Source organism: Castor canadensis, chromosome 5 (genome assembly GCF_047511655.1).
Source record: "Castor canadensis chromosome 5, mCasCan1.hap1v2, whole genome shotgun sequence".
Classification (NCBI taxonomy): domain Eukaryota; kingdom Metazoa; phylum Chordata; class Mammalia; order Rodentia; family Castoridae; genus Castor; species Castor canadensis.
This window is the reverse complement of record NC_133390.1, coordinates 50,795,960-50,823,845: the sequence shown is the minus strand read 5'-3', so window position 1 is coordinate 50,823,845 and position 27,886 is coordinate 50,795,960. Positions and strand designations below refer to the sequence as shown.

The 27,886-nt window shown below is 33.0% G+C and overlaps 2 protein-coding genes across 9 annotated transcripts in view; both read left to right on the top strand.

Annotated features, from left to right (window-relative positions):
• The window catches only part of Senp7 (SUMO specific peptidase 7), a 118,446-nt gene extending 95,588 nt beyond the window's left edge, over window positions 1-22,858 (top strand). For all 8 annotated transcript variants that reach the window (XM_074073019.1, XM_074073023.1, XM_074073021.1 and 5 more), the window contains 12 exons: window positions 2,432-2,611; window positions 4,073-4,335; window positions 5,439-5,572; window positions 7,591-7,707; window positions 9,644-9,766; window positions 15,063-15,155; window positions 15,926-16,050; window positions 17,056-17,105; window positions 17,781-17,824; window positions 17,929-17,997; window positions 18,760-18,910; window positions 21,049-22,858. In XM_074073019.1, the coding sequence (XP_073929120.1) occupies window positions 2,432-2,611; window positions 4,073-4,335; window positions 5,439-5,572; window positions 7,591-7,707; window positions 9,644-9,766; window positions 15,063-15,155; window positions 15,926-16,050; window positions 17,056-17,105; window positions 17,781-17,824; window positions 17,929-17,997; window positions 18,760-18,910; window positions 21,049-21,186 (1,487 nt within the window). In that variant the 3' untranslated portion in view covers window positions 21,187-22,858. The remainder of the gene's footprint in view (window positions 1-2,431; window positions 2,612-4,072; window positions 4,336-5,438; window positions 5,573-7,590; window positions 7,708-9,643; window positions 9,767-15,062; window positions 15,156-15,925; window positions 16,051-17,055; window positions 17,106-17,780; window positions 17,825-17,928; window positions 17,998-18,759; window positions 18,911-21,048) is intronic.
• A 133-nt stretch (window positions 22,859-22,991) lies between these two features.
• Impg2 (interphotoreceptor matrix proteoglycan 2) overlaps window positions 22,992-27,886 on the top strand; it is a 92,207-nt gene continuing 87,312 nt past the window's right edge. The window contains exon 1 of the mRNA XM_074073016.1: window positions 22,992-27,876. Coding sequence (XP_073929117.1) covers window positions 27,792-27,876 — 85 coding nt within the window. The 5' untranslated portion in view covers window positions 22,992-27,791. The remainder of the gene's footprint in view (window positions 27,877-27,886) is intronic.

Genomic DNA, 27,886 nt, shown 5'->3' with positions numbered 1-27,886 from the left:
GTCCATGTTTTGCTTTCTTAACCTTTGTCCCTTCTCTGTCCTTTTAAATCATTTAGTGGGGTTTCATTATGCTATTTTCATATAATGTACTTCAGTTATATTTACGCCCCACCTCCCTCTCTTTTCCCTTCCCACCCTTACATTTGCTTCCCCAAATAGTCCCCCTTTTACAATCTCAATTGTGACTTTAAAGGAAAGTGATAGTTTCAGAGGAGAGAGTATGACAATCTATAATTAAAGGTTTGGGTAACAAAGAGAGTTACTTTTCACATTCTTATGATACAGATATCAAAAATGATGTTTTAGGTTTTCACAGTTTTTATTTATACTTTGTTTTAAATTTTGTTTTCTTATTTTATAATTTTTTAATCCTGTTTTTTTAAGATAGTTTTAATTTTAAAATGTGGAAAAATACTGTTTTCGATGATAATAAGACTTGAAGTTTTATAATGGAAGAGGAAGTCATTAGTCTTCTTCCTCAGAGGTTGTCTGTACTATTTTCCATATATACCCCCCTTTTTAAAACAAGGCATGAAAAAAAAAGCCATTCATATAAAGGTCTTTTTTTTTTTTGTAGATTTGAACCTACAGGTGTAAATATTTATTCTTTTTCCATATGGCTGAGGGAATTAATTTACTCATCTTTAATTATATTTGCCATTAAATTATGTTTGGCTATTTGTAACGTGACTTAAAGAAAATATTTTTCCTTCACATAGAAGAAATTCAGAGGTAGGCTGAGCTGATAAGTTTCCTTGGTCATTGGAGGTTCAGATTCTTTTAGTTTTCTACTTTGTCATCCTTGACATATGACTTTGATTTTTTAAAACTGTCTTATGATCAGTAAAGCTGTTCATATCCATCATCATGTTAGTGTTTCAGGCAGAGAGCAGGAGAGAGGGAGAAGTGGTTGAAAGAGCATAGCAAGAGTTACCTATCTCTTGCCCTTTTAAAAAGCCTTCTTAGGTACACAGGCCACTAACCCTTGAACTTACACTTTATTAACTAACTTAGTCATATGCTCACACACCTGTTTGCAATGAAAGCTAGGAAATAGAGTTTTTTCAAAGCTGGGTATCTTGCTTCCTTGAATAAAATTAGGGTTTTGTTACTAAGGAAGAAGGATGGAAAAGTGGGTTTGGGTTGTGAGCAGCACAAGGAAGAAATGATGAACTGCTTTTTGTAGAGGGTTCTCACCCTTGTTTTAATTTAATCTGTTTTTGCTATCAGTTTTACTGTCAGAATGGGTGAGCTACAATATGAAGAATAAAATGGTAGACTTGGGAGCATCAAAGTGACTGATTAATCAAGTATTTGAACACTTACTATACAACCATTTTTATATTTTAATGTTCATAATGAATCACCTTGCAGGGGCTATTATACTGAGATCTATGAGTTCCTGATACTCTGCATTTCTAACAACCTCCCAGGTGATCCCTGTGTTACTGGCTGAGAACTACACATTGAGTGTAGCAAGGTGCCAGGAGATAAAGCAGGGAGGAGGAGTATCAATAAGGAGTACTATTTTGGATAGGTACTCATCTTGGTTTTATACTTAATTGGCAGTTGTTTTCCTGGTTGAGCTGCTTGCTTTCTTACAGTTGAACTGAATGTCTTTCAGGACTTCTTTTAAACCAGTTTCTGTGGTTATTTGCATTAAAAGAAAATCTTCAGAGGAGATTTCATTAGCTCACCAAGAGGGTGAGAAATTAGAGTGATTACTCAGAAGTTTTGAAAAATAAAAGTGGAATAACTTTTGAAAGAAATATTTTAGACCACTTAGAACCAATCCTATTATTCATAGAATCTTTTGATAGTGAATTGTCTATGTAGTGAAATGAAGATATTATAGGAGAAGGAATATGGGCAGAAGTTGGTCAAGGATATCATTTGAAGTCTTGGTTTCAAATAGTTTTGAGGGCTGGGTATGTAGCTCAGTGGTAGATTGCTTGTCTAGCTGGTTTTGATTGCTAGCATTTAAAAAAAGTATTAAAACTGCTGGTCAAAGAATTTTAAGTTAGGCTAACCTTAGTTTTCTTTAGTGATAGTCTTTTTTTCCTTTTTTGCAAATGGTATTAGAATTCTTAGTTTGAAATTTCAATGCATAATGTTTTTATGCTGTGTGAATTTAGCCTCAAATTTCCCTTCTGTGGATATAATTGAAATCATATAGTATGAGAAACTAAATCGTTCTGTCTTACTATCACTTAATAATTATGTATCCCTTCCTAATTTGTAATGTGATATTTTTACTCTAATAATACTGCTTGGGATATATCAGCTAAGTTTAATGAAGGGTACTGGCAATGTATTTCTAAAAAACTTTGCATATAGTCTTTTATAAAAATATAATCTATTATGTGTTGTATATACGTAAATGCTACAGTCCTAAATAGATTAATTATTAATTTTTTATCTTTCATTTCAGCGTCCCTGAATGAGGTTTCATTGCTAGTGGACACTAGACATTTAAAGAGGTTTGGGTTATGGAAAAGTAAAGATGAGGATCATAGTAAAAGGTGTCATGCTATCCTTTTCCTCTGGGTTTCTTCAAATTATCTTCAGGAGATTCAGACCCAGTTAGAAAACTCTATATTAAGCCAGCCATGTAAGTATAAAAAAATTTCTGAATTTCAGAATAACCTAAAAAATCCTATAAATACTGTAATTTTCTCCTAAAATAATTTAATAGAATATAATTATTTCATTGAAGTGAAATATTGAAATTCATTTCATTGAATTGTTATTAATTTCATTGGATTAAAGATAATTTTATTCTGTAATATTGCATAAGATAAATTATTTTATTTATTCATATGTTTTCTCCTGGTAATTTTATTTAACCAAATGAAATTATATGCTAAAATGAAAAGAATACGTTAAAAAATTTAAATGTTGTTTACCTTGAAAATAAAAAGTTCCTGTACTCTTAAAAAAAGAAATATCTTTTCAGTCATTTGGCTCCTTTTTTTTTTTCTTTTTTTGATGGCACTGGGTTTGAACTCAGGGCCTCATGTTTGGTAGGCAGGTGGTCTTACTGCTTGAGCCACTCTGCCAGTGAAAAGAAAAGTTCTTTTTTTGTTTTTTTTTTTTTTGAGGTACTGGGTTTGAACTCAGGGCCTCACACTCATTAGGCAGGTGCTCTACCGCTTTCAGCTGCCTTTTTTATGTTTTCTTTCTTTTTTTTGCCACTATTTCTAATGCATTGTGATAGAGCTAATTAGTGAGTGGCAAGTTTAAATAAAATATAGTTATCTTTATATTCAACTGTTTTTAGTTTTTGAAAAACAAATTTCAGTTTACTCGTGTATTACATTTCTAACACTAAATTGCATGCTTTTCTGAATGTGTCCATATCACTTACCAACATATATGCATCTTGAGATGCATATTTGTTTAGTCTTCATCTTCTTGTGGAGTTGAAAATGGGATTGGTTTGTTCTTTTGCTCTCTTTACTTTCTTCTCCCTACTTTCTTGCACATTATAGATGTTAAGTAGTAAGCTAAAATTTATACCTTTAAAATTCAGTCATTTTCTAATCTTTATTACTTCCAGTGGGAAAATTCATGATTAAATAAGAAGTTGGGGGAAATACAAAGAACCATTTATAGTCATTTCAGGAGAAAAGTGTCACCTGAGACCACTGTTGAAATGGTCTATAAAAGAAAATGAAGCAGTTGTTTAATTGGAACACTTTCTTAGCTGACAGATTGATTGTGGAGGAGGCTAGAGAAACATAATTGCTTAATTGTCATTCATTCTTTTATACATTCATTATTAAATATTTACTAGCACTTATTAAATGCCAGGCATGGGAAATACAGCAGTAAATACCACTGCTGAATTACTATTCTCGTGAAGTAGAATAGAAGTTTAAATATTGTGAGTTTTGGTTCTAGATTACTAATAGCCAATTTTGGGATTTTAATTTGCCTGGGATATCACTTCACATACAAAATACTTTGTTGGGTTTTATATTAACTTTTGTGTTATTCGTAATTAAATTATCTTAATTATAATCCCCTTGAAAAATACTAGTGATAAAAATTGATTTTTTTTCTTTTATAGCAAAATCCAGCGAGTTCATTTTCCTTGAGCTAAACAGTCCTATTTCACAAAGAGAAGAATTGAAATTGAAAGATATTATGATGGAAATAAGTGCAACCAATGGAGATTTAGAACTTTCTTATCCATTGTCTTGGGTCCAGGCATTTCCTTTGTTTCAGAACCTTTCTTCAAAAGAGAGTTCTTTTATTCATTATTACTGTGCTTCGACTTGTTCATCCCCTGTTGCTGCTGCTGAGGAAATGAAGTTGAAATCAGTCTCTCAGGTTAGCATATGATAATGGGTAGGGGGTAGAGAGGTAAGAATTCTTTCACCGATATTAAGCCAATTTCAAAATTCTGTGTTTTGTCAAAAGGATACAGAAACCAACTTGAAAGAACTCCCACTTCCAAAGCTGGAAAGTTTGATCAACAAATCAATACAATAGTATGGGATTGTAACCAAAGAATAGCATAAATATATGCTAATATAAATCGGTAACAGTTAATAAATGAATAAATAAGTGGCAGGTAGGGACAATTCTTTCTTAGAAAAGAATACAGTCAGTAAATATAAAACTAGTAAGAGAAATATAAAACTACCACTAAAATATTATATTTATGATTATTGCGGGCAAGGTTCATAGGTGGAGGCTAAATTTAATAGGTGAAACTTTAAGGAGAAGTAGGATATGTGCATAGATTCAAGTCATTTGCCCAAAATATTTATTAATTAAAGAAAAGAAAAATGGTAACTTTGCAGTGGAGAAACCTGGGAGACAACACTTTAAGTGAGCAAAGTTAACAGCAGTAGTGATTAGACATATAGACATAATGTGTAGCTATCCTGTACACATACATGTTAGCACTCACATAAACAAGTACATGGATATGGTCTGAGGACCTTTTTATGCAAAAGACCTATAGAGAGTCACACTAGTGTAACAAGAGGCATTAGACTTCACCAGTATTTTTATGTACAATGTAAAAAATTTTTGCTTGTTAACTATACTGTATATATACATTTGTATTTTACTTTTCCACTTATAATAGAATATCAATTTGTGATAAACTCATCCTCTCTTAATCTTATTTTTTCCTATTACCACCCATTTTGATTATTTTGAACTGCAGAATTCTTAAAATTTTTCATTAGAAAGCTCATATTTAGAAATAGTACTTAAACTTTGACCATTGTATTGTGTACAGTATCTTTTGATCACAAGTATTTTTATTGACTGTATATTTAAAAAGTTTAAAAATGTAGATATAACTGATTGATAAAAATTTCTTTTAGTTATAAATCTATATTTTACCTTTGTCCTTTTCAAAATTAATGTGTTTGTATTTATGTATGTATAAGAAAAGTGTTCTTTTCCTGTTCTTTCAGCCCTCAAATACAGATGCAGTCAAGCCTACTTATACTTTTCTGCAGAAGCAAAGTAGTGGTTGCTACTCACTTTCTATTACATCAAATCCAGATGAAGAATGGCGAGAAGTCAGGCACACCGGACCTGTTCAGAAGTATGTACTGTGTCATTCTGTTTGAATAGAGGACTGTGGTAGTTTCCATTCATGCTACTGCTTTTAAGTAGTTTACTTTTTAAAATGTTTTGAGTTTTACATTCATGCTGAGGATTAATAATAGAAATAATTTTTTTTTCTGGTGCTGGGTATCAAACTTAGGGCCTCAGGCAAGTGCTCTTCCATTGAGCTAAATCCCCACCCAAGGAAATATATATATTTTTAAAATTTATGAGCAATTTAAACTTACTAAGAAAATAATATATGCTATTTCATTTAGTTTTATGTCAGCAAGACAAAAAAGACAGCCAAATGTCATACTTGGTAAGATTAAGGTGTTTATTAAAAATATGGGAATAGCAAGTATTTACATTTTTATATACTGAAATTTGAACTCAGGGCTTCATACTTGCTTGATAGGCACTGTACAACTTGAACCAGCCCTTTTTGCTTTAGCTGTTTTTCAGATGGGGGTCTCACATTTTTGCCTAGGGCCAGCCTCGGACCACAAGCCTCCTACCACAATCCTCCTGTCTAATCTCCCTGCATAGCTGGGATTATACCACCACCATGTCCACCTTTTTGTTGAAATGAGATCTTTTTAACTTATTTGCACAGATTGGCTAAAACTGGCTCAAACCATAATCCTCCCAATCTCTGCCTCCCAAGGAGCTATATTGCAGATGTGAGCCACCATGTCTGGCCCAGAAATGCATGTTTTTGAAGATTATAAATTCCATATCTGAATATATGAAATTTCTTACTAAAGTATACCTCAATTTAGATACTTTTAAGTTTATGAGAAGTTGCTTCTTTGTTCATATTTTATCATTTATACATCTTCTCATAGCGATTTGCCAGAGGAAAATCTGAGCATTTGAGATTATTTCTATACCTTCATGTGATCCTTTTTCTAAAAATGCAGTTGAACACACAGGATAGGAAAATAGCCAATTAGAGGCTATCAGATTACTATTTAAAATTTTCAGTTTTCTTATTAGATTTAGGTGCTGTATACTAAGATTAAATCAATTGTAGATAACTCTTAAGTTCTTGAATGTTTCTGGTACAAGAAGTATTTATTATACCTTTATTAAATTACTGCATTTGCCCATCAAATACTGTCCTGACTGTTCCAAGATTATAACATGGAATTCACATCTGGTCTTGTTTCTAAATTTTAAGGCATAGTAGTGCCAGGAAGATGCCTGCTAGTTGTCATTTGTCCTCTGCCACTTTCTGATGTGATCTAATTATGTGTTTCCTTTATTTTCTGTAATGTTTTGTACTGTAAACTCTTTCTTATGGGAAACTTGCCCTCTAAGCTCCCCTGTTATTTCTGTATTGTCTGCCTGCTAGCCACCAGAAGGAAAGCACAGTTTTTGATTTCTGGCTTTTCTGAATGGAAAGGAATTGGTCTTGGGGGTTCAAATTTAGAATTGGAAAGTGGAGTATAGAAAAATCTGTATTATTACAAAAGTTGTTAGATATTGAAAATTGTGCAGAAGAGTAGCAGAGCACCTTTGGCTCATTCCTGTATTACCAGCTACTTGGAAAGCAGAGATCAGGAGCATCATGGTTTGAAGCCAGCCTAGGCAAATAGTTCTCAAGACCCTATCTCGAAAATACCCAACACAAAAAGGGTTGATGAGTGACTCAAGTGATAAGAGTATCTGCCTAACAAGTATGAGGCCAGGACTGTCCCCCAAAAAATTGGATAAAAGAGAGATGTCCTTAATGGCATTGTAACTGATGGTGAGATAAAGCCTATTAACATTAGATAAATATTGAGAATAATATTGAGACTATCCCACATGGGAATTATTGGAAAAGAAAAGATAATATTCAGTGAGGGTACCATTAGTAGCTTTATGAAAATATAGGTAAGTATAAAGACTTGTGTCCTGTCCTATGGTTATAAAATACTACTTCTCAAGTTATTTTATCATATAAGAAATCTCTGAGATAACTAAGAATTCAATGCCAATATATTTTAACTTTATTTTTACTTTTCAAAGGTTGATTGTATATCCTCCACCACCCACTAAGGGAGGGTTAGGAGTAACTAATGAAGATCTGGAATGTTTAGAAGAAGGAGAGTTTCTTAATGATGTAATCATTGATTTTTACCTTAAGTAAGTATAATGATAAGTGATCTTTTCATTTGTTTTATAGGCTTTATTGTGAAACTAAAAATAAATGTCTTTATCTGAATTATTTTAACTCTAGTTAAAAGTAATCTGCCAGTATTTCAGATTTGGAAAAGTTTTTGCCTACCAAATTTTTAGTAAAGTCAACCAATTCATTCCTTTATTTTTCATAGAAACTATATATATCAAAAGAGTTACTGCTTTTTTGTTTCTGTTTTTATATGTTGTTTTTTGATACATGCATTATTATTGTGATGAAGAGATTATTTACTCAATTATGAAGCACTTTGGAAAATGAAAAAAAGCAACTCTATTTAGTGATCCATTGTATCTTTAAGCACTATGAAAAAGTTAACTGTCATTTAAAAATCCATATCACTATTCCATTCAGTTTTTTTTTCAATTTGCATATGAAAAGCTGAAGGAATAGCTATGGCAGCTCTGAAAACTTTCATGCAACAGCCTAGAATGGTGGTTCATGTCTGTAATCTCAGCATTCAGGAGGCTTAGGCAGAAGATCTCAAGTTCAAGGCCAGAACTTGAAACAAATACCCCCCACCACCTCACTTTCAGGCAAAAGAAATTTGGGTCTAGCCTTCACGTTGTACTGTATCCCTAGACTTAAATTTCCAACACTTGAATTAGAGATCTTATTTCATAGATCCTCTCAAACCAAATTTATTATCATCTTACCTAAACTGTATTCTTTGCTAAAAATGCCATTTTTATTCCATTCATAAAGGCATCTCACATTATAATTTATATTTACAGACATAGATTTCTAAATCTCTAGTTTGGGCCTTTTTTTATGTCTTCCATGTTTCTAATTTTTTGAACATATGAAAATATAACTGTCTTAATGTCCTTTTCTGCTTAGTTGATGACCATGTCAATTTAGGGTTGGCTTTATGGATTTTTCTCTTCATTATGATTCGTATTTTTTGCCTTTGTATATATGATAATTTTTTATTGGGTGTTAAGTATTTTTTAATTTTTAAATGAATTTTGTTTAGGGACACAGTTAAATTATGTAGAAACAGTTCTATGTGCTCCTATGTCTTGTTTTTAAGATATGCTAAATGAGACAACTAATTCCCATTACTCAGGGGAGTCTATTCTGAGTATTATACCCAATATCTCACAAATGAGGAGGTTTTCCAGCCTGACTAGTAGGAACAGGCACCACTTCTTGTCTGTTTGAATGCTGAGCCCCATTTCCTCTAATCATTTTGGGTAGTTCTTTCCCCGGCTTGGGTACTGTCTCACACAAATACAGTGATCAGTACTGTACTAAATATATGAAGAAGACTCTGTAACTGTTTGTGTAGCATTCTCTCTATACAGCTCTTTCCTTCTAGCAATCTGATGTGCACTCTAGCTACTCAGTTTTAAAAAGCAATTACAAACCTGTGTAAATTATTATGAATAGCAAAGTTTGCTAATTATGAAGGTTTTAATTGCTAGGTGATTGAATTAAAAGGTTATGTTAAAGAATTATTTTAGTATGGAAAAAGAATTCAGAGATTAGTCATGTGTTAATTGTTAAAGTTTTTCTAGATGTGTTTAGAAGTATGATAGTTTCAGTCTTGCATTTGTTATGTGATTATTTAATATTTTCTTCTATCTCACTTCTTTGGATTGTGAGTTCAATGGGGCAGGTATTTTCCTCCCTCTCTTGTGTCTATAGTGTAAATATGGTGCTTGGTACAGTGTTGGGAATTTGATAGATGTTTGTTAATTAAATAAATGAATAAGTGGGCAATTTCCCCTTTAAGTGATCTTGATGGAAGGGAAGGTAACTGAAAAACAAACGAAAGCTAAAATCAGAGAAAATGCAGTGATTTCCAGGACATATAGATGAGTGGAAAAAACCAGTTCAAATCTAAAAGTAATTCACTTTTGTGGGACTGCTACTTTACAGGTATCTTATATTGGAGAAGGCATCAGATGAACTTGTTGAACGAAGTCACATTTTTAGTAGCTTTTTTTATAAATGCTTGACAAGAAAGGAAAATAATTTAACAGAAGATAATCCAGCGCTTTCGTAAGTCAATCCTCTAATATACTTAGCTTTAAGAGAAAATATACTATTTTCATGCTGCTACTGAAGTGGCTTCTATATAGCATTTCCCAGAATGGGCATTATTACTACTTGTGCATACTTAGTCTGTTTGCTATGAGAGCCATTTCTTACCCTGTCACTGTTACGCTCCCTTTGACAGGGAGACTGACTCTTGGGGACTGCATTTCCAGTTTTGTGTTCCGTGGGATAAGAGAAGTTGAAGGGCGAGGAATTAAAGAAACCAGACTATGTCTTCCCTACCCTGTTTTCCTTTGACCATGATTTTGTCAGGTTGTATTTCCTCTGTGGGTCCATGTCTCACTGGACAGATGTGCTAGACTTCCACCTTCCATCTGGAGTTTCTGCTGCTACTCTTGTCCTTCCTTTGTTCACCACTTTCCTGCTACAGTAATCCTTTGGGTGCCTCACAGCCCTCCTAGCCCACTCCCTTTTTGTTTGGTTTGTACTTCTCCTTTCATCTCTGTGGTCAGTCCTCTATATTACATTTTACCTTTTATTAAAATACAGAGTTTCTTTTTTTTTCTGGTTGGATCTTTGCTGACATAGCACTAGTTAATTAAGTTGATGTAACATTATATGAAATACCATATTTGTTTGCATAGTTTAGCTGAACTTCTGTCCAGGTATTTTTTTCATTAATACTAAAAGCTTTAAAGTAATGAGTTAGGCAAAAAGGATGGAGTTATTTCCTAAACGATAGTAAGATAGTAACGCAGATTGTAGTAACTCAGCATAGAGGTTTTCACCCGTTTCCCCATGCCCAACAGTTTTTATTATAATCTATTAAGTGGACTCCTGAAGAGTTTTTTTTATTTTTTAAAGTTAATGTAAATGTATCTATTACTTCACAATTTATAAAGTACTTTTATATACATCATTTCCTCTTATAACAGTGTTTTTAGATACATAGGGTCTAAATTATATACCTTTTTTTCAGATGAGGAAACAGGCTAATGAAGATTAAGTAATTTAACTAAGGAGAAACAGCTAGAGAGTGGCAGAATTGGATGGTTCTCAAACTCTTATCTTTTCATCTCTGTTCCAACATTTTCAGTGCCTTAAAAATGGCTGCGAGGGTTTGTTTCATTTCATTCAAACATGAGAATGGTAATCAAGTAGAAAGATGATTAAATGGACAGACTTCTTGGATTTGTTATATTATTGGAGGATGGACAGGGATAGAATATTAATACTTATTGAATGCCTACTCAGATGTTAGATGGTGGGCGTAGTTATTTAACTAGATAATATTCTTGTAAGATAAGTGTCATTGTCTTTATTAATTCAAAGAAGTTAGATAAATTAAAGACTTCCAATTTCAAATTTCAGTTCTTTCTATTGATTGTAATGTAAATTGTGTTGCTTATGATCTAAATTGGGAGACTTTTGAGAGTAAGAGGTTCCCGTAATAGTTACACTGGGTAACTAGTGTGTGTTGATGCTGTCTGAGACAAACTGGGCTGTGCACCCACTTTATTTTATCTTCATTACTTTGAGATTTGTACTGATGGACTTGTCTTCCCAAGATCAATTAAAGAGAAAATTTCAGTTTAAAAGTATTTCTGATAACCAGGGTAAGTGGGCATAAAAAGGGAAGATTTATTAAATTTGATATTTAATATTCTGCCCTGTCACTCTTGTTTATACAGAAGTTGATGACTGAGATCATGTACTTAATACCATATTTTAAGAGTATTCAAAGCAGCCTCTTCAACAAAAACTGCTGGGAAAACTGGTTAGCAGTCTGCAAAAAACTGAAACTAGATCCATGTATATCACCCTATACCAAGATTAACTCAAAATGGATCAAGGATTTTAATATCAGACCACAAACTCTAAAGTTGATACAGGAAAGAGTAGGAAATACTCTGGAGTTAGTAGGTATAGATAAGAACTTTCTCAATGAAACCCCAGCAGCACAGCAACTAAGAGATAGCATAGATAAATGGGACCTCATAAAACTAAAAAGCTTCTGTTCATCAAAAGAAATGGTCTCTAAACTGAAGAGAGCACCCACAGAGTGGGAGAAAATATTTGCCAACTATACATCAGACAAAGGACTGATAACCAGAATATATAGGGAACTTAAAAAACTAAATTCTCCCAAAACTAATGAACCAATAAAGAAATGGGCAAGTGAACTAAACAGAACTTTCTCAAAAGAAGAAATTCAAATGGCCAAAAAATACATGAAGAAATGCTCACCATCTCTAGCAATAAAGGAAATGCAAATTAAAACCACACTAAGATTCGACCTCACCCCTGTTAGAATAGCCATCATCAGCAACACCGCCAACAACAGGTGTTGGCGAGGATGCGGGGAAAAAGGAACCCTCTTACACTGTTGGTGGGAATGTAAACTAGTACAACCACTCTGGAAAAAAATTTGGAGGCTACTTAAAAAGCTAGACATTGATCTACCATTTGATCCAGCAATACCACTCTTGGGGATATACCCAAAAGACTGTGACACAGGTTACTCCAGAGGCACCCGCACACCCATGTTTATTGCGGCACTATTCACAATAGCCAAGTTATGGAAACAGCCAAGATGCCCCACTACTGACGAATGGATCAAGAAAATGTGGTTTCTATACACAATGGAATTTTATGCAGCCATGAAGAAGAACGAAATGTTATCATTTGCTGGTAAATGGATGGAATTGGAGAACATCATTCTGAGTGAGGTTAGCCTGGCCCAAAAGTCCAAATATCATATGTTCTTCCTCATATGTGGACATTAGATCAAGGGCAAACACAACAAGGGGATTGGACTTTGAGCACATGATAAAAGCGAGAGCACACAAGGGAGGGGTGAGGATAGATAAGACACCTAAAAAATTAGCTAGCATTTGTTGCCCTTAACGCAGAGAAACTAAAGCAGATACCTTAAAAGCAACTGAGGCCAATAGGAAAAGGGGACCAGGAACTAGAGAAAAGGTGAGATCAAAAAGAATTACCTAGAAGGTAACACACACGCACAGGAAATCAATGTGAGTCAATGCTCTGTATAGCTATCCTTATCTCAACCAGCAGAAACCCTTGTTCCTTCCTATTATTGCTTATACTCGCTCTACAACAAAATTAGAAATAAGGGCAAAAATAGTTTCTGCTGGGTATTGAGGGGGTGGGGGGGTGGAGTGGGTGGTAAGGGAGGGGGTGGGGGCAGGGGGGAGAAATGACCCAAGCCTTGTATGCACATATGAATAATTAAAGAAAAAAAGAGTATTCAAAGTAGTATGATAAAATTGTCATACTCACTTACAAACCAAGGAAATCAAAGTAGGTAGATTCTGTTGTATTGTTCTGGTTTTAAAAACTTAGCTTATTTTTTTCCTGATCATATACAAGAGTGATAAAACCAGGTATGAGTGGCATACTGTAAGGTAATAGGGGTAAGCTAATACATATATACCCACATGCATGTGTGTGCACACATACACACACACAAATTCCCCTGCTAGTGATTAGTCTTATTATCACATGTATATATCTTAAACCAATCACTAGTATTCACAAAAGAATCTCTAAAAGTCAGCTATAAAAGAGATAATCCAGATAAATAAAATTCATGACAAAAGGCTCAAACTAGTAGTGTTAGGAAACACTACTAGTGTAAGTGATACACATATTTATTATTGTGGCATATGAGGTCCTGCAATATTTGACCTCTTCTCTGAACTCACTTAACAACATTTCTCTCCTTTTGTTTATCATACTGTAGTTCAGCCTTCTTCCCCTTTCAGTTCTCAAATATGCCCAGCTTTTTCCTATTTTCTTTCCAATATTTCTTTTCCTGACACTTATTTTGATTCATAACATTATCTCAATAAACATGTTTGTTTTGTTTTGTTTTGTTTGTTTGCTTATTTATTTTCTTTTCTCATTGTAAGCGCTCTGTGAAATCAGGGACTTTGTCTTGCTTTTTTCTACTCTATACCCAGTGCCTTACTCAGTATTTGGAACATACTAGGAACTCAAGATACAAGATGATAATTAAAGCCTGTTACTGAGTACAGAGAGAACTGTTAGATATTTAATTGATGATATTCTACTTAGTCAAAAACTGAGAAAATGAGATCATGTTGTGGCCCTCATATTCTGTCCTATCTTCCCTACTTTACTTTATGTCTGATATATTCCCAACAAGGCTAGTATAATCTGGAAGCCTACTAAACACCAACATAACAAAACAAAGAAAACTAGGTATACATCCTTAAGATTCTCAAATGGAAAATAACCTGACAGTCTGTGTACTAGTTGAAATAATTATTTATAATACTTAATGATGGAGTGATTCTAAAATGAGAAAATTCAATAAACGTCTTATATATAGGCATTAATCTTTCACACAATATCTAATCCCTATCACATCTTCTCTGGCTCATTTGGATTTTATCTTACTTCCAGTGTTTGTCTCATATTGTTCTAGATAGATATTCAGATGAGCAAAAATGAAGAAAAGATGCCTGTTTCCTATATTAGTTTATAAGAACTTAACAGTTTGTTTTCTTCCTTGCATAAAGAGTTCCTTCCAAGGCATTGAACCAGAAGCCAGATGCTACTTCCTTTATGCTTTTGTTAAATGCTTATTTTCTTCCTAAGACCTTTTTTGACTTCCAAACTTGGTTTGCTATAATTCCTTTGACGTAGGTTAAAAAATTATTTGTTTGAAATAGTAGTTCTAGATATTTTGGTATAATTCCTCCCTGTTCTTTATGACACTTACATTTTAGTTATTGTTGTTTTGTTGCCTTTATTTATAAATTACTTTAGGGAATATGTATTATTTTCATTATTTGTTCTTACATATTTGTTGAAGAAATAAAAGGAAAATGGATGAGTGATGGGTACACTTTTCCATGTCCTGTTGTTTCTTTATGTATGAAATAAGGGAGATGAGTTTCCTATTTCAAAATATACACAAAAGGCCTCAGTTTTGTGATACTTTATATCATGCCCAAATGTTGCTAAGCAGAACAAATAGGCTTTTAATGTGTATGTACTCAGCTGCTGAAGCACTTTGAAATCTACAAAGCATTGAATAAATTGGTGCCTTCATTCTGTCCATTTCATTTTTGTTTGATCAAATTTAAGAATAATTAAGAGTTAATAAAAGTATATATTTCTGGTGTGTTAAATTGTATATTTTGAAGAAGATGGTTAAATAAATCTAGCATTTTCAGTGTATGAAATGGCTCTTGAAGTCCTTATCTTAATTTTTATAAATCAGATATCTATCTTCCCATATTCCCAGAATGGCACAGAGAAGACATAGAAGAGTAAGAACATGGACTCGTCACATAAACATTTTTAATAAAGATTACATCTTTGTACCAGTAAATGAGTCGTAAGTACTTCTAATTATTTTAAAACAAAGTGAAGTTGGTGGAGTGCCTCATGTGGTAAAGGGCCTACCTAGCAAGTGTGAGGCCCTGAGTTCAAACCCAATACTGCTCCCCCCCACAAAAAAAAAGAAGAAGGAAAAATCCAGCAAATTGAAGAGATTTTAGGAAAAATAGTGTTTTTAGACTCATAAACAGTAAAAAAAAAGTATGCTTACATAAACCCCAGATATTATTTTTAATTTTTTTCTCTAAAATCATCTGAAACAATTATGTATCTTGGATTTTAGTTTGACGTTGTTTATGTTGTAAGTACAGTGGAAAAAAAATAAAATGACAAATAGCTACAAGACTATGAATTTTTTTTTTTCTTTTCCAAGAAAAAGCTTTCTGGAAAAAACTTAAAAGACTTAAGGGAAATCTTCAGATATTTAAGCAAACTAAGTACTAATACAAAAATGGTGATGCTGTGAGTCTGTTAAAGCACATTCTCAACATAAACACTGACTTATGAAATATATTCACTTTGGATTACTTAGATTTTACGCTAAGCAGTTTTACTGTGGCCTTGGTAATTACAGTTATTTAATTAGCCTTGGAGTGTGAGCTGTGCATTATACCAGATATTACAGTGGATGTTTTCAAAATTATACCAGATATTACAGTGGATGTTTTCAAAGTTTATCATACCCACTTTCTCAGTGTAGCTCTTGAATGTGTTCTTTTACATTACTTAGATTTGCATGTTATTAAGATTATAGTTCTTTTTCAACAGGTCTCACTGGTATCTTGCAGTCATTTGTTTTCCATGGTTAGAAGAAGCTGTGTATGAGGATTTCCCCCAAACTGTGGCCCAGCAGTTCCAGGCACAGCAATCTCAATATGACAACAAAACAACAGGTGACTTTGTTAATGCTGTTTTAATAAAGATGACGATAATACAATGGTTACAGGAAACAATACGAAGTTAAAAGTAGTCTATTATTAAACTTATTAGAAGGAAGAATAAAAAGTTTAAAATTTTCGTGATAGATACCTAGTCTTATATAATGTAAAATGTGGGCTGGAGGTGTAGCTCACATGGTAGAGCACCTACCTAGCAAGTGCACGATCCTGAGTTCAAACCCTAGTACTGCCAAAAAAAAAATGTAATTCTAAAGTTATATTGTTGGTAGTAAGTTTTATTATAGAATTAAAAAATTAGTTTTCCTAACATAACTAAGAATTCATGCCACAGATTTTCAGGCATAGTTTGGAAGTTCTCAATGTTTATTTGGTGGGACTGGAATTTGAACTCAGACCTTCAAGCTTGCAAAAGCAAACTTGTGCCACACCTCTATTTTGCTTTGGTTATTTTGGAGATGGGGTCTGTCAAACTATTTGCTCAAGTGGCCTTGAACTATGATCCTCCTGATCTTATCCTCCCAAGTAGCTAGGACTATAGGCATGGTATAATGTACTGGTGAGCCACCAGTGCCTCGCTGCTTTTTGTTTTCTAACACAGGGTCCTGCCCAGGCCTGGAGCTTGCAACCCTCCTGTCTCAGCCTCCTGAGTGTGCCACAATGCCTGGTGTAACCCAAAATCTTAAATAAACAAAGAAGCTTACTTTAATTTGAGAAAAAAAATCAAAATTAAGTGATTTATAGCTGTAGCCCTCGGAGCAAGCATAATCTACAGTAGCCTTTCCCATTAATGCTGTCCTAAACTTGGGGGAGAAAGAAAAATTGAGAAAGCAAACAATTTATTTTCAGTTTTATCCTTTAGAGTTTCAAAATCCTGACATAAAACAGATTCTAGGTTTTTTTCTTCAATTCCTACTTTGCATACAAATTATTATTTAAGTTTATCCAAATTATCATTGTTAAACATACAATAAACACAATCACTTCATTATTTCTTATTAGATAATGATCTACATACTACAACACTCTCCATGAGTGCAGAAGATTCCCAAGTAAGTGTATTCTGTATAAATGTGAAGGAAGGAAAACTCATTAATAATGTTAAGTATAAAACTATAAAACTGGGATGAATATTAATGATTCATAGTTTAGTTCTGCTTTTTTATGATTCTTTGAAATTTTTTGGGAAAGGGAACAGGAGAAGCTACATTATTCTTATATCTGTTTAGTTTACTTCAACTTTCTCTCAGAGATTGATTATGAGCATTAGAAAAATACAGTCTACATCAAAGAAATCTGCTTAAGTTTTAATCTATTTAAGTGTTCTATTGTTCACATTTATGAGCAAAACCGAAATATCAACCAAAACTATAGTTCCCAATCCCCTTTCTCTTATTGCAGATTAATACTCTGCTTTTGGTCCTTCAAAGAGAAGAATTGCATTTCTACAGACATCATAAATTGACTTAGAGAATATGTAAAGACAGGATGAATGATCTTGTTTGTTTTTAAGATGCTAAGTGAATGGAAGTAAAGTTCCATTGCTTGAGGCCAATACAAGCTATTGTGTTGCCAGTATAACAAAATTTTTGAAAAATGAAGTTAACTCACCTCAAATGATGAAAAGAACTCTTATTTCACAGTTTGCATTATTTTAAGTAGTGACTGAATGTTTATGTATTCAAACTAGCTTTAATTGCAAAGTCATAAAATTCATGTTATTACAGAGTACCGAGATGAATATGTCAGTACCAAAGAAAATGTGTAAAAGGTAAGTATGTGCTATAATGACAATAATCTAGTCTTTTTCATGTATTTAGGTATACTTCTTCATACAAGTATGAACATCTTAATTTCTTCCTTTGCTTCTCATAGGCCATGTATACTCATACTAGACTCCTTGAAAGCTGCTTCTATACAAAACACAGTTCAGAATTTGCGAGAGTAAGTAATAGTAATGGTAGTTTTATCATTCAGATTTTATCTAAACTATCAATCACTGAAAACAAGCCAGGTGTCAGTAGTGCATGCTTGTCCTCCTAGCACTCAGGCTGAGGCGCAAGGATCAAAGGCTCAAGGCTAGCTTGGGTTACAAAGCAAACCTTCCCTCAAAAAAAGAAAAAAAGAATTACTGAAAACACCATGTCAGGAATTATATTTTCATACATATTTAAATGAAGTCTGCAATTCTAATCAATAACAAATGCCCTCTATTATGTGTTGCTATTCAAACACTAATATTTCTCAAGGATTATATCAAAAGTAATTTAGAATTTGTATTCATAATTTAACAAAAGCTGTTTTATAAAAGATCATTTCCAATAGAAGTGATTGTCAAAAGTACCACCCCCCCAAAAAAAGAACACAAATGTTCTTCACTCTCAAATTCCTATTATTACATGTATGGAAGTGTATGTGTGTGCGTGTGTGTGTGTGTGATTTTTAAATTTACTATAGGACCTGAAAACACAATATAACTTTTAAAACCAGTCTATTGGTTTACTTTGTAATATAGATGACTTTATGTGTGAGTTTTGAAAGTTGAGTTGTTGAAAATTCTAGCTTTTAGTTTGAAAATCACATTATTTTGTTTAGAGTGGCACTTGCATTGTTAAAATTTAGCCTCTGGAAATTTAGTTTGAGAGAATGGATCTGGCAACACATATTTTTCTGCCTTTGTGTCACTTCATTCTTTGGTGATTTCAGGTATTTAGAGGTAGAATGGGAAGTGAAGCGCAAAACTCATCGTGAATTCAGCAAAACAAACATGGTAGACCTATGTCCTAAGGTTCCTAAACAGGATAATAGCAGTGATTGTGGAGTATATTTGCTACAGTATGTGGAAAGCTTCTTGAAGGTATGTGAAGATATATTTTTATTTATAATTATTAGCATATAGTTAGAAATTTCTGGTCAAACAGAGAGGCAAGAAAATGTTACAGATAGTCAAAAAAAATAGAATTATAAATGATCTAGATATTAGAATTAGCAGATAAAAACTTTGAAATGATTTGATTATTATATTAGACAAAGTAGAGCCAAAAATGAACAAAGTGGATAAAGAGATGAAAAATTAAAAAAAACAAATGGACATTCTAGACCTGAAAATGGGTAATGATATATCTGAAATTAATAACTTATTTGGAACAGACATGGTGGTGCACATCTATAATCCCTGTGCTTAGGCTGCTTAGGCAGGAGGATTCCATTATGTTTGAGGCCAGCCTGGACTACATCTCAAGACCCTGTCTCTCAAAACAAGCAAACAAACCTTATTTGATGGGTTTAGTAGCACAGCAGAAGATAGAATTTTTGAACTTTAAGAGAAGACAATAGAAAATATCCAAGGATAGCTCAGGGAATTAAAAAAAGGAATATAAAGAAGAGAACAGAATGTAAAGAGACAAGGTGTGAAAGTGAGAAGGTTTAATTTACATGTAATTGGAGATCCAGAGGAGTGGAGAGAGAGCCTTTTATTCAAGAAGATCAGAACCCCACAGCTTGGGGATTTCATTGACAAAGATGGCTATATTTTCTAGCTCACGGAAGACTCTATAGGAACTGCAACAGTATTAAAGCCAAAATTTTAAATGGCAACAAATCATTGTTTGCTTTTATAGGTATCATCTTATTAGTTCAATCATTAGCAATATCATTTATAAAGACATGTTTTTGACCAGGAATCTGCATAGAGAATGCTTTTAAAAGTGCTTTTTAGAGATGTTTTTAAAGCATGTGGCTTATAGTATATAGTTACAAGTTTTTGGTGTGTTTAATATTGGGGAGGAATGATAATATACAGTAAAAGGAATAGGACAGAGATTATAGAAACCAGTAAATATCTGTTATGTTGAGTCCCTATCCCCTTTTTTATTCCACATTGAAACTTCATCATAGGGTAAGAATTCTGGCCCTCTAATACTTTTTTCCAAATAGATTTGATTTTGTGTGTAGAATATTCAGTGTGTCTTATTACCGATATATTCTGACTGTTACATAATGCTACTTCATATAGTTTCAATAAATAGCGTGTACATTAAATGTATTATGAAGCATCATGTGAGATCTCTGGTAGAAAAAACTTCAGAAATTTAAACCTTGTGTTTTGTAAATTTGTGTACTAATATTATTGCTTGTATTGAAAAAATAGACTTGGGGAATACCACTGAAGGCCTATAGATAATGTGCAACCAGACTCTAAAGAACATTAATTCTAATAAAATATTAGCTAGTAAATCTCCATTAGAATTTGCTCATAGAGTCATAGTCAGTCATCCTTTGAGCCTTTGACCCTGGGGTTCTTAATTTCTTCTTCAAGATGTAAGTCCTTACATCTGTCTCCTGATAATTTCATCAAATTTATAAACATAATCTAAGGGTAGCCTTCTTCAAAAGTTTTTTTAAAAAAATTAAACAAAGGGAGAAATGTCTTTGCAGTTGCAACTTGCAATTTTCCCATTAAGTTTAATGTAATGGAAAATGTAGTTGTTCTTGAAGTATTTGAATCAGCTGCTTCTTACATTGAAAGAAGGCCTTTTTACAAGATTTTTCCATTTTTTAAAATCTCAGATGCTTTGTTCATCACCAAGACTCTCTCTTTGTTTAAAAATACTAACATGTTGTGTAAAATTGTATTCAAACCAATCTGACTTCTTAGTTATCACTCTCCTGTTTACCAATTCTTTGCCAGTTGTATTTGAATAACTCACTTAAGCATGTATTGTAGAACAGTTTGATGTTCAAAATTTTGGTGTTCAAAAGTTAGTTGTTTAATGAAAATGTCCTAAAACTCATTGTGTTGATGGTTACACAACATTAAATAAGCTAATAGCCAGTTGTATTCTTTAGATGAGTTATGTGGTATGTGGATGTTATCTCAGCAAAGCCGTTATTTTTTAAAAGTTAGTAATTTTTCATTTCCCATTAAACTGAAATTAAAATAATTTCGAAATTATGCTGTTAAAAGTGGTTGCATTCTTTCTTTTTTCTCATTAGGACCCTATTGTTAACTTTGAACTTCCAATTCATTTGGAGAAATGGTTTCCTCGTCATGTAATAAAGACCAAACGGGAAGATATTCGAGAGCTTATTTTGAAACTTCATTTGCAGCAGCAGAAGGGCAGCAGTAGCTAGTTAATCTGTACAAACATGACACATATGGTCTTCAAGATTACTGGAAAGCTGCTTACCAGCATTTGTGCTAGCTCGCAGAGAAGAAAATAACTTGCAGTAGTTTTATAAGTCATTGAACGTTGTTTAAAGTATATAAGATATATTACTAGAATTGTTGGGCTGTCATAGATGGAGTTGGAATGGAGGCTATATCGATTATCTTATTAGATAGATACTAAAGTTTCATAAATATTTGGTATTTTTCTGAGTAAATATGCTTGGATTACGCAATAGCATATGTAATGTGGGAATGTTTTTGTAAATAAATAGACTAAACGATCTGTACTTCCACCTGACTGGGCGTTGATGGGAGTTGGTCCTCCCTGGTGCCAGCCCAGCACTTGTCAAGTTAGGTGACAAGCCACATCATATTGTGATTCTATTCTTTGCAGCTCAAGCATGCAGTATGAATACTGTGTATTTTTTTAAAAAAAGAACTTAGTATCAAGGCTTCAGAAAATGCCATTTACGGCATCCCTTCTGTATAGCGTAAAAAGACATAATATTAGGAAGATGATGAAAACGTACTCTCTCAAAGCGCAGCTTATTATTGTCAATTGCTGAATGCAATTACTCTGTTCTAATTTTTTTCCATTTCTTTTCATGTCATATGTGGGGATCTGAGAATTTAGTTCATTTGTTCAGGTTAAAATTTGGAACAAAAAATTTAGATGTCCACAATAAGTTTTAAAAAATCATATATGTAGCCAAGCTTAGTTTATTTGAGGTATATCTATATAAATATTCACTTCTACATTATCCCAGAATATATGTGCACAGTTTCCTTAAGTAAAAAAGATGAAATTGATGTACTCATAGCTATAATAAAAATAATTCCCTCAAAGTTCTATTTATTAATTATTTAGAACCAAATACATAATTTTATAGCTCAGTTTACCCAGTATTCATCTGCAAAACCAGATTTCTCTCATTACTTTTCTATTTTTAAATTGTAGTTTTTAGAGACTTATGATCCCCTATGGATCTTAAACCTATGGCACTTAATATTTTATTAAATATTCAGGTAACAGTTCTACTGAATTCATGTGTTCATGGTTGTATTACACATGGTTAAGCAATTTAGAACCTTCTAATGTTATCAGAAATATTTTGAAGGAACCATGATCATGTTGTATTTTCTATTTTCAAACATGTTTTGAATTTCCATTGTAATTATGTGTAACAGTTAAGAAAGGCAATTTAAGATGAACCTTAAAAAATCTGGATATTTTATTTCAAAATCATGTGAATTCAGGTCAGTTAAGGCTCGGTGTCTTTAACTTTTGTTATTCTTGTCACCAAGATATTTCAAGATATTTGTCCTTTGGAGATTTCATATAAAGATGATTAAAAGTGCATATTTCATTCCCTATTTGTGTGTGTGTATGTGTGTGTGTTGAGGGGAGACTTTTTTAGGTGACTTTTAATTGTTTTGTACATATAATTTTGGGAAAGTAAGTATATAAGACATCTTGTGATTTCTTGACTTTTTTGGTTTGTACGCTTTTCAAAGATACCACTGTCCTTTATCATGTTTTGGAGATTGTTTAAAATTCATTTTCCTAAATTCATGTAGAAATAATGCTTTGAGAATATCAGCATTTTCTATTAAACATATTTGCAGTTCATTAAATTGAAGTGTAATTTTTTTTCTTAAGAAACATGAACCATTGTCAAAAATGAATTTCGTATTGTATGATGCTCTGTATATACCATATGAATGACACTGAAATTAATGTTCCTTCCTTTCTTAACAAGCATGTGATTAATTCAAATGTCGTTTCAGTTCAGGGGAAATTTCTTTTGGTTCAAGTTGAGCATCCTAATTAGATAAAAAACAAAGTTCCAAAAAAATCTCAAATCCAAAATGCTCCAAATTCAAAAATGTTTTGGTCACCAACATGATGCTGCATATGGAAAGTTCCATACATGACCTCATGCGATGGGTCACAGTCAAAACAGGCAAACCAAACATAACTGTGTAAAATTACCTCATGAACTCTGGGCAAGATGTATATGAAATAAATGGATTTTATGCTTAGTTTTGGGTTCTGTCTCCAAGATATCTCATGTAACTGCAAATATTCTAATACCCATATTTGAAGCGCTTCTGGTCCCATGCATTTTGAATAAGGGATATTCAGCCTGGATCTACTGCAGCCAACATTTTTCTAGACACACACACACACACACAAAAGAACTTTTATTTTTTGAAAGTAATAGACTCTTCTTATTGCCAAGTCATTTATGGACATGCAAACAATTTAAAAATTCTCTGGTAAGAACAAATGAGAGTTTCTTTGGGAATGTGGGGTTGCTCAGCCTAGATTGTGTATGTGTTTGTGTGTATGTGTGCGCGCACCTGTGCTTATGTGGTCATGTATGTTAGAGGAGACAGACAGGTAATCAAATAGTTGCTAATGGCCAGAGAAAATAATACTGTTTTTACCTTAAAGCTCTTGGAATTTTAAAGTAATAGTCACTTAAATAGGACTTTAATGTAGGAAGTGAATTCAAGTATGAAATATTTGATATTGTAAGAACTTTTGTAAATGCCACAATGTACCTTCACCCAGCACAACAATAAAAAAAAAAAAGAAGGAAAGCATCTAAAGAAAATTAAGTTTTAAAAAGCCAGAAAAAGTTTAAAACCTCTTGAAATCAAAATCAACTTAATTTTTTATGTCAGGAGGAAAAAGAGCTATAGACGTGTCATATAGAGCCCATCCTAATCTTGTTGCAGCCTGTCTCTATCCTCATCTATCCATTGCCCTCTACTTTTTAGTCATACAGGATAATTCATTCATACTGTGAATAATTTCTTTCTGTAGTCTCTTGTAACTGAGCTCATTCTTGTGGAAACTTGAAAATTTTGCCACAGGCTGTTAAAAGACACAGTGCTGTGTATATGAGACTTGCTGCTTCTGTGGCCTACACTCACCCAGTTCTGTTAAAACTGAGTGTATTCCTTTTTTGGGGTCTAAGAAATCAGTGTCAGCACTCTACTATAAAGACTCCAGATGAAGATATACTTTGTTTGGAATTATCCTGATAACAACATATTCTTCTACAGAGTAAAAAAGTAGCCAGATTATGGAGTTTTGACCTATTAGTGTCACTTTAAATCCCCACCATAGATGGCTGTGTCTGGTTGGTATTGTGATGTTATATCTTCATACCCAGGCCTTGCACGTATTGCCTTCATCCTTTCTTATAAACTTTATTTTTAAAAAAATCTAACTCTAATCACCAATAATTAATTAATCACTAATAATTACACAGAATAATTCATTCTCTCTCTTGACCCCTCCATAACAATTTGAGTATACTTCTATAATTATTTTTATTGTATTATTTGCATATATCCTCAAACACTGGAAGCATTTTGCATTTCCTCTATTTAGTATGTCAGTAGTATTTAGTGAACACTCAATAAATGATACTTAACTGATTTGGAATTAGGTATGGATGAAGCAATCTGGTACTTATTATCTCTAAAGGTAGAGTTTTATGTTCACTTTTTCACATGCTTCTGATATGGGGACATTTCTTGATGCATAACAAGGCTCAAGGACCATCATACGACATTTTGTAATATTTCCTAAAAAGAATCTCCTTGTATTAAGACTCATTTTCTGAGTAATTGAACATTAATGAGATAATCTGTTTCATCTATAGGTTTAAATCCAAAATTCTTGGTAAGACTTTTAAGATACTTCATAATTTACTGCAATTAACCATTTAAGCTTCATTCTCCACCTATTTACCACATGCGCCTGTCTTGCTCCAATAAATACCTTGTTTTGAATGAGTAGTATACTTTTCAACCTTATTGTTCATGACCAAGAATTTCTTTCCTAGCTCCTAATCTTTTCTACTAAGCACACCACCTATGTCCTTGAAATGCCAACCAAGCCATTCAAGACCCAGCTAAAATGTTACCTTCTCAAAAACAAAACAAAACTCTCTACTTTTTCTGACTTGAATTAATCTTGCTTTTGGATTCTCATGGTATAAAATTACGATAGTCACCACCTGTACTGCTTATATCATAGATGTGGTTATTTAAAGAATGTTGCAGTTTAAAGTTACAATTACATAAAATTAAATTGAATTTATAAAATGATAGTCTTTTTTTTTAGAAACAAAATAAACCCAGGTGATATTTTCATGCTTCTAGTTTTTAAGTAGTATAGGTGTCTGAATTTTTACAAATTATATTTTGTGGAACATAATAAATGCTTTTGAAGTTCTTAAATTCTCTATTTGGAATGTAGTTCGGGTAGGGAAATTTTTTTCCCTTATATTTTTCAATATAAGGAAAGGATGTAGGAGGATGAATGCCGTGGAAATATTTTGTACTCATGTATTAAAATGGAAAAATGAGACTTGTTGAAACTATTCCAGGAATGGGGGGGAGGGAAGATAAAGGAGAATGATGGAAGGGGTGAATTCACCTGTGATATAAGAACTTTGTTAAATGTCACAATGTATCTCCAGTACAACAATAATAAGATTAAAAATGTAAAAAAATAAATAAAAGAATTACAAGGGTTGACAACACTTTGGGCTTTGCGAACACTTGTAAACAACTAGTGTACAATATTATTGGTTCAAAAGGTTTTCGTATTTCTTAATTCTTACCAATAACCCATGATATAGGCGAAGATCATGGTACCTAATTTCTTTGGTTAAAAACAGTTTAAAGAGCTTAAGAGATGGGGTCTTGAGCTGGGGGTATAGCTCAGAAGCAGAGCAAGCGCTTAGTATGCACGAGGCCCTGGGTCAATCCACAAAATCACACGTATACTAAAGAGGTGGAGGCTTTTTAGAAGTTAAAGCATCAAGAATGGAATCAGTGCTTCTACGAAAGACATGGAGCACGAGCTGCCTTGTCCCCTTCTGCTAGTTGATGATGCAGCAAGAGGGTGCCATCTAATAGGAACAGGCACTCAGCTAGACATTGAATTCGCTCGTGTTATTATCTTGGACTTCTCAGTCTACAGAACTATAAGAAATGAATTTCTTGTGTTTATAAATTAAAAAAGCTTGAACAATTTACCAAAATCAAATACTAAATGGCAAAGCCAAGGATTTGAGCTTAGATTTTCTCAGTCTAAATTCAGAAATGTTTCCAGATTCTATGATTCTTAATTTTTTTTGTTTTGTTATTTTTTTGGAGTAGGCCACCAAAAAGTAATTTCCCACTAGTATTTGTTACTTAAAAAGTTTTCTTGTGTTCTGAATTGTATTTACTGTGACTTTAAATTTTTGCTTTAACATTTTCAGCTTTTTTCTCCTAATCACAACAAAACTTGACAAATTTCTTAGAAGTTTACCAGTATTTTGCATAATGCAACTATGCATATATATTTAATGGTCATTTAGTTTTGTTAGCTTTTATAAGGGCTATAAATATGGTTTGAGGCTGTCTTAAACAATATAATTGACTAGCTTTTCCTAAAGCATAAAATAACATTGAACATGACTTAGCTAACTCAATTAAGGATTCTCAAGAGAAGTGTCCTTTACAATTTTTTCTTTTTAAATCGTTGTGCTGGTGGTATATTGTGACATTTACAAAAATCTTTACATCTTTACAAGACATTTTTTTTCAGAGAACCTTCCCAGAGATACGTAAAATAAAATATGAATTGTTATTTGATAGCAAACCTTAGATTTCATGGGGATTTTGACTACCTTAATTGCTTTCTACTAGCTTTGATTAACAACAACTGTACTAACGCAGCGTTTTATCTGATCCCAGTGTGGTAGAGGAAATCTTTTCTTGGTTAAGAGTTCCTCTTGTAGGTAAACACACTGGGCTTAACATTCGACAGGAAATTAAGCAACACTATCTTGACATTATAAGTTATATTAAGTGCGTAATGTGTGCCAGGCACTATTCTGAGAAATGCTGTGAGGATTAAATGAGTTTACTTCATTATTCCTATCCCATTTTATACAGAAATAAGACAAAATAAACCCAGTGAAAGTTTCAGACTTTTCTATATAGGAAAGAAATTTAGAAGACACTGGCTTTACTTCAAAAGCAAATTTTGTTTTGTATGTAGCTCTGTTACAGAAGCGGGTAGATTGGTGTAGCCAGTCTGTGCTTATACATCTTGGGTCCTAGGAAAAACCAGAGAACATTTGAATCCATCAGATTTGACTAATACATTCAGAAAACTTGGGAGGAAAACCAGTGAATTAGGCATATTATTTGTAAGTGAACTACTTACTACTTGTTACCGGCAAGGAGAGTGTTAGTAAAAAGCTTAGCCAGCCAGATTAGAATAAAGAAACTGTCTTTCCCCATCTGTTCTAATTAGCTTAGCTCTTCTTTCAGAGCATGCTGATTATTTCAGGAAAGAAGTGAGAGCTACTTTGAAAGGACTCTATTTTTATTTACATTAATTTATAATGGTTTTGAAGTGGTTGTCAGTTTCTCAGACATAAATGTTTAGATATTAGGCTTTTTCTGTAACAATTTGTTACTAGAAATTTCAAGGTTTTGGATGCTTAGTTAAGGATTTTGCCCTCTCATTTCTTTGGTTTTGGCCCAAATGATTATGTTTTCTCTTTTGGGGAAGATTTCTCTGGGTATTTTGACATTTGTCCTGATAGAAGGAAACCTTCCATCATCAACAGGTAATTAAAA